This window comes from Gopherus evgoodei, chromosome 1 (genome assembly GCF_007399415.2).
Source record: "Gopherus evgoodei ecotype Sinaloan lineage chromosome 1, rGopEvg1_v1.p, whole genome shotgun sequence".
NCBI lineage: Eukaryota > Metazoa > Chordata > Testudines > Testudinidae > Gopherus > Gopherus evgoodei.
The window spans coordinates 356819033-356825032 of record NC_044322.1 but is presented as its reverse complement, the minus strand read 5'-3'; the positions used below and the strand labels follow the sequence as shown (position 1 = coordinate 356825032).

The 6000-nt window shown below is 46.1% G+C and overlaps 1 protein-coding gene across 1 annotated transcript in view; it reads left to right on the top strand.

The window, feature by feature from the left end:
- Positions 1–2110: 2110 nt before the first annotated feature.
- Positions 2111–6000, top strand: part of LOC115647670 (store-operated calcium entry regulator STIMATE-like) — an 82052-nt gene continuing 78162 nt past the window's right edge. The window contains exon 1 of the mRNA XM_030554366.1: positions 2111–2297. Within this exon, the coding sequence (XP_030410226.1) occupies positions 2111–2297 (187 nt within the window). The remainder of the gene's footprint in view (positions 2298–6000) is intronic.

Here is a 6000-nt window from a genome sequence, read left to right as displayed (position 1 = left end):
TTTTGTGTGTAAGAGTCGGTTTCTCTGTGGTAAGCATTGCTTACCAACACATTTCAAAGGCATAGGACCCCCCAAGCAGAAGTCAGTGGCATCACTCTTAGCTCTGAATTCTTCAAAGGAATGTCAGGAGCTGCTCTCAGCAAAGAGAAACTGGTGCTAAAAAAAAAGACTAATACTCACACCTTGGATTTAGGTTCCCCCTATACTGTACTAATGACCTATTTCCAACAGGACAGTAAAAACCTGAATCACTCTTGCTATATAGATTGGACTGAACAGTTTTTGAAGTGGTCTTGAACCATGCCAATTCCTGTGATTTCATCACGAGTCTTGCAATAGTTGTGGGTTTTCTGAAAGCCCCAGATCCAGGAGTCATGTGATTATATGAGATTGTAAGCACGAAAGGGGATCAATTTTATGAATTTGACAAGGTGCCAGTTAGATTGTGAAACTGAAATCCAACAAAATAGATTTCCCAGTTTGAGGGGTGTTAGACCCAATATTACAATGGAATCTGATAGAATAACCCTGCTTTTAGTGACTCTAGGGAAGGTCAGCCTACTGATTTAACACTAGGTTCTTTTCAGGCATTTCTCACATCAGGACAGTTTGGTATACTGTTGATTGTATACCGAGGTGGGTCGGGGTGAACAAATAGTTAATAATCAGTTTTCTTTTTTAAATAATCATATGTTTCTAGCACTCTAGAGACAAGCTTAATGTGACCTTAGTGAACCCTAAAGGTTCAGAAACCCAACCCAAATCAAATAAACCCCAAGTGTATTTCTGTCACAATTTTTAAGCCAGTCTCATGGTTTTGGAAAGCCTGGGATTGGCTGCAGCTGCAAGGTGGATAGGATCTAAATGGGATCGACATTAAGTGTTTATTAAAGGAGAGATCAGTATAGATTAGGCCGGTGCAAAGGTATTGGCATTTGTGTCCCCTGAATCCCACTCTGCAAGCATTCAGTCCACTGGGGCACATCACAGCCAACTGTGACTGTAATATATTGCAGCTGCCAATGGTCTCCTATGCTCATTACAGGGGCATAGGAAAGTCCCAGCTTCCCCTCCTATGCTGGCTGCAGTAGGAGGGTGGAGTCTGAGCTCCACCACTCTTCTATGACCTCTACACAGGGGACATCTTCCTGTGGCCAGATCTGCTTGGCTTAGGGCTGATTTGCACCAGTTGAGGGGTGCAAATCTGCTAGAGTGTAGCACAGCCTGCGAGGCCAAAATCCCTTTCCTCTCTGGCCCCCAGGAGATAGCACAGTTCAGGAACCTGGTATGAGAAGTTTCTGCCCCCTCTTCCCTACCCCATACTTCCCTGTGTTTTAACTGTGCCAGGGAATTGTCTTGTCACAGCCACATCCCAACCGCGGTGTAGACGGGACCAAAGAATCCCTTTATTTCATCGCTATACATACAGTCAGCTTTCCTGTGGGTGGCTTGAGGTAAAGGAATTGTCTCTCTCTTTGGTTTTTAAGAGCTTTCCTTGTTTTATAAATGATGCAGCTCACATGCAAAGTGGCTCTAGATGACAAAACTGAAAGAAACCCAGGAGTATCATTGGGGTTTGAAGGATTTCTTCATTCATTCATCACCAGCCTGGTAAAAGGACCGTTATGCATCACCAGCTCCCCTGCACCCCAAATGACCTTCTCTGTCCAACTTCCCCTGCTTGGCCCTCACCTCCCTCTTCCCCAGATGATTCCCCTTCCCCAAGCCGCCCCTCCCCCTTCTCCAGAATGATCCTCCTCCTCCCAACCTGCCCCCTTCTCCCCAGAATGACCCCCCAACCTGGCCCTCCCCTTTCCCCAGAATAGTCCCCCTCTCCCCAACCAACCTCCCTGCCTGCAACCTGCCCCTCCCTCTTCCCCAGAATGACCCACCCGGCCCCTTCCCCTGCTCCAAAACATTCCCTCTTCCCCCACCCCCGTTGCAGCCTGGCCGGGGAGAGGCAGGGCGTATCCGGACTGGAGTCCGCCGCTCATTGAGCCCCGTCCCTGCCGCCCCCTCCCCGGGGAAGCTACATCCGCCCCTGGGCTGGGGCCGCTCCCCCGCAGGACGCAGCAGCGGCGGCGCTCGGCGCTGCACGGAGCCGGCCGGGATGCCTCTCCCTGAGTCCCCGCAGCCCGCTCCGGGCCCCACCCGGCCCGTCGCCGTGACTGAGACCGGGCTCCTGGGCACCCCAGTGAAAATCCAGCCCCACGGCTGCAATAGCGGGGCGCTGCTGGGCGGGCTCGGGGTGCTCGTCCAAGCCCTGCTGGCCACGGTGGCTTTCAGCACGCTGATGTGTGAGTACCCGCTCCCCGCGGCCGGGGGGCAGAGCCAGGCGGTACCTTCCCCACACCGCTCCCTGGGGCTGAACCTGCTCCGCGTGGGTGGGGGGAAAGAAGCCAACGCCTTGATCAGTTAGTCCCGGGACTTTGCTTCCAGCTGGGCCGGCGCAATGCGAGTGTCCTGTTTGGTACCGTTTCTGCAGATACGGTGATGTCTATTTTTAAAATTTATTTTATTTTTATACATTTAACTTTTTTTTACACTTTGCAGGAACTTATGGGAGAGCATCAGGCAGGTAAAGGGCACAGGGAGGCAGCAGGGGCACTAGGACAATTTGTATAGTGAGGGTACTGAGAGCCACTAAGCAAACTGCAAACCCTGGATATAATGGAAACCGCAACCCCTAGTTCCAGCACCTATGGGCACCGAGTCCTTATGAAGCCAGATTATAAACACAGATGCCTTTGCTTAAAGACACAAAAACCTCCCTCCCTGTTTAACGTTAAAGGGTTGTGTGCGGCACAAGCTGAACGTCTAAGCCTGGTGGCAGATTCCAAAAGTTAAAACTTTAACCTTTCAAACAAGGTGTCAGCGTCCTAGGTCGGAATATACAATTGGAATATCCTTAAATCAAACTCTAAGAAGTTCTCTAGCAGCATTTTCCTTGCTTTGTCTCTTTGAATTTTGAGGATTAGGGAGGGAAATATTTTTGTTGGTTTGTGTGTGTTCAGTGAAATCAGCATTTACTGGGAAAAAAACTCAAATCCTTCCAAGCCTGCTTTCAATTAAGTGTCTTAAAACTTTAGCAACGATCACCTATTAACATGTTTTTTATGTGATCTCTCCCTGCCACTCTCTCACCTGTATTCTAATGGTCTTGGGTTGGGGTTAGCAGTGCTGTTGGGAAAGCTGATAAGCCATGTACCTTCCAAATAAAGATAACTTTAAAACATGTTATGGCAAGTGCAAAAAGACTGTGAAAGGCTGGGTTTTGGCTATCTTCATCAGGATGTATAGATCAGAGACCTTTGTATGGCTTCGCAGGGTGTAATCACTTACTACTGATATGGTGGTGTCTTGCACCCGCTTTGCACAGGGGTAACTCATTACATATATTGCCTGATAATGGTGAGTAGCCTCAATAGAATTTATCTTTATTTGCACTGGGAGCTGTCTCCAAAAATCAGAGATTAAAGCCAGAGTATAAACACAGATCTCTGAGTTAAAGACAAAAAAACACCCTCCCTCCCTGCTTAACCTTAAAGGATTTTATGTGGCACAAGCTGATGATAATTGGAAGTTTAAGCCCTGGCTAACTCTACACAAAAGGTTTGACTTGTGAGCTTGAACATGGAATTTCCTATCTTGCTTGCACCATTTTTTTTCTCAGCATTAATTTAAAAAAAAAACAACAACTCCAAACACAAACTCCTAATATATACATTGCTGGGGAGGCTAGAATAGATCCTGGGTAAAAACATATTAAGGGACCTGACACTTGTTCTCAAGATCATTGCCACAGATCCTAACTGGATTGTAATTACATACAAAGTCATAGATCTAATCTATTAAAATTGGCTGTGCAACAGTGAACAATTAGTCAGTTATAAAACTCTAACGATGAGGAAAAGGTAATTCACTGTTGGTTTATACTAGTGAGAAGATAAAGCTAATATAACAGAGTGGCCTGGCAGCAAATACAATGCTGTTTAATTGGAATGGTATGTTTTCCACGTATTGCTCTAATACCAAAGGTGACTTAAGCTGCAAAGTCACTGGAGGTTTAAAACCCTAAAACAGAGTTTACCAAGTAATAGTCAATTCAAATGAGGAGAGGAGGACATTATTGCTAACAATAGAGGAACAAGAGCCTGGTATTCAGGGAGGATGGTGAGTGAATTCAGTGGATGGTGTATATCATTTAACTTTAAAAGGTGAGCTACTTTTAGTATGAGGCTCGTGACTAATGCAATTGATCAATTGCTGAAAAGGTGCTAATGAGTAAGAGTGAAGCCAGGGGGCTGGTCTGGATAAGGCCACTGGAGTAGGAGTCAGGCTGCCTAGGCCAATAACTAGCTGATCTTGAATAAGTTGCTGCACCTTTCTGCTTTTCTGATTCCCCTCTGTCTTACCTATTTATATTGTAATCTCTTTGTCATGGGGACCATTAGTTACCATGTTATACAGCGCCCAGCACAATAAAGCCCTGAACTTGGCTATGGCTTCTAAGAGCCATAGGCGCCAATTTTTCCCAGCACGGTGGGTGCTCGCCTCCAGCCCTGCCCCTTTTCCAACCCCTTCCCCAAATCCCTGCCCCAGACCTGCCTCTTCCTGGAGCGTGCCACATTCCCTCTCTTCCCCCTTCCCTCCCAGTGTTTGCTGCCATGAAACATTTTGCAGTGGCAAGTGCTGGGAGGAGAAGTGGGGACGTGGCACGCTCAGGGGAGGAGGCAGAGTGGAGGTGGAGTGGGGCAGGGCAGGGACACCCACAGAGTCAGCGCCTATGTGAAGAGCTACTGTAATATAAAACTGCAGGTGGAGGAGGGAGAAGAGCAGGAAAAACTTGTATCTGAAACTTCCCTGAAATCTCAAAAGCAAACTTCTCCCATCAAATGCATCCAGGCTTGCCAACTCTAGTTGGAGAGAGGCTTTCTGAGCACATCTGACTCTGGGAAGCCATTGAATAAAATATTTGTTTACATTAACTATACAAACTAGCTGTGTGGGGGAGATGGAAGTAAAAGTATGTATCTGGAAGCAGGTATTGTAGGTTTTAGAGGTATGCTGGGATCAATGCGGTAAATAGGAGAAGACTAACTTGCAGTCTGTAGTGCTTGTCATCCAAATATCTCAAAATACATCTGAGCCTATGGATAGAGCAGGGAGTCTTCTGGGTTCTTCCCCTGACTTTGCCACAGACTTCCTTTCATTGCCTCGGTTTCCTTATCTATAAGATAGTTGGGTGAATACTTCCTTGGGGTAACATGGGGCTCCATGAATGGTTATAAGGCACTACTTCTTTAGACAAGTGAAATATTCTTAACCAAACTTACTATGTCCTCATGAGGTAGCTATGCATTGCCATCAGTGATTTAGGGGTGGGTAAAGTGAAGCACAGGTCAATTAAATGGCTTGCCCAAAGTTGCACAACCAGCCAGGATTAGAACCTGGACATCTTAAATCTGTTGCTGCTGGAACAGTAGAGGAGATGGTGAAGTAAGACCTGAAAAGATCTGGAGAAGCATCCAAACTTTGAGGCTTGTTTGCATCTCTGGACGTTTCAGAGAGAATCGTTTCAAAGCCAGGATGCAGTGGTTGCAATCTTAAGGGGAAATTTTTCAGGATAAAAATTTTAATAAAACCTCTGAAATGCCTTACCTGGGTTAACTAAAATAATTGGATTATTTAAGCTGGAAAAATCTCTTTACTGTCTGTATTTTGCTGAGTTTGGTCAATGGAAAATAGACTCACACAGGTCACCAGATTAGTCTGTTTTTGCCCAATTTAACTGAGGCTAACACATGGTGCAGTGTCTGGCTTCTAAGCTGTGCAGGGAGATGCTTTAAATCTGTTACTATTAGAGCTTTAACTGAAACACTTTAATGGTTGTGTTTTTATAAACGTTTTTCACAAATTCTGCACTTTAGATCAACTGTTATGTCCCGCTGGCCCGCTAGCAGCAAAGAACAAATAGCGTGAAATTTCTTTGAACTTGCC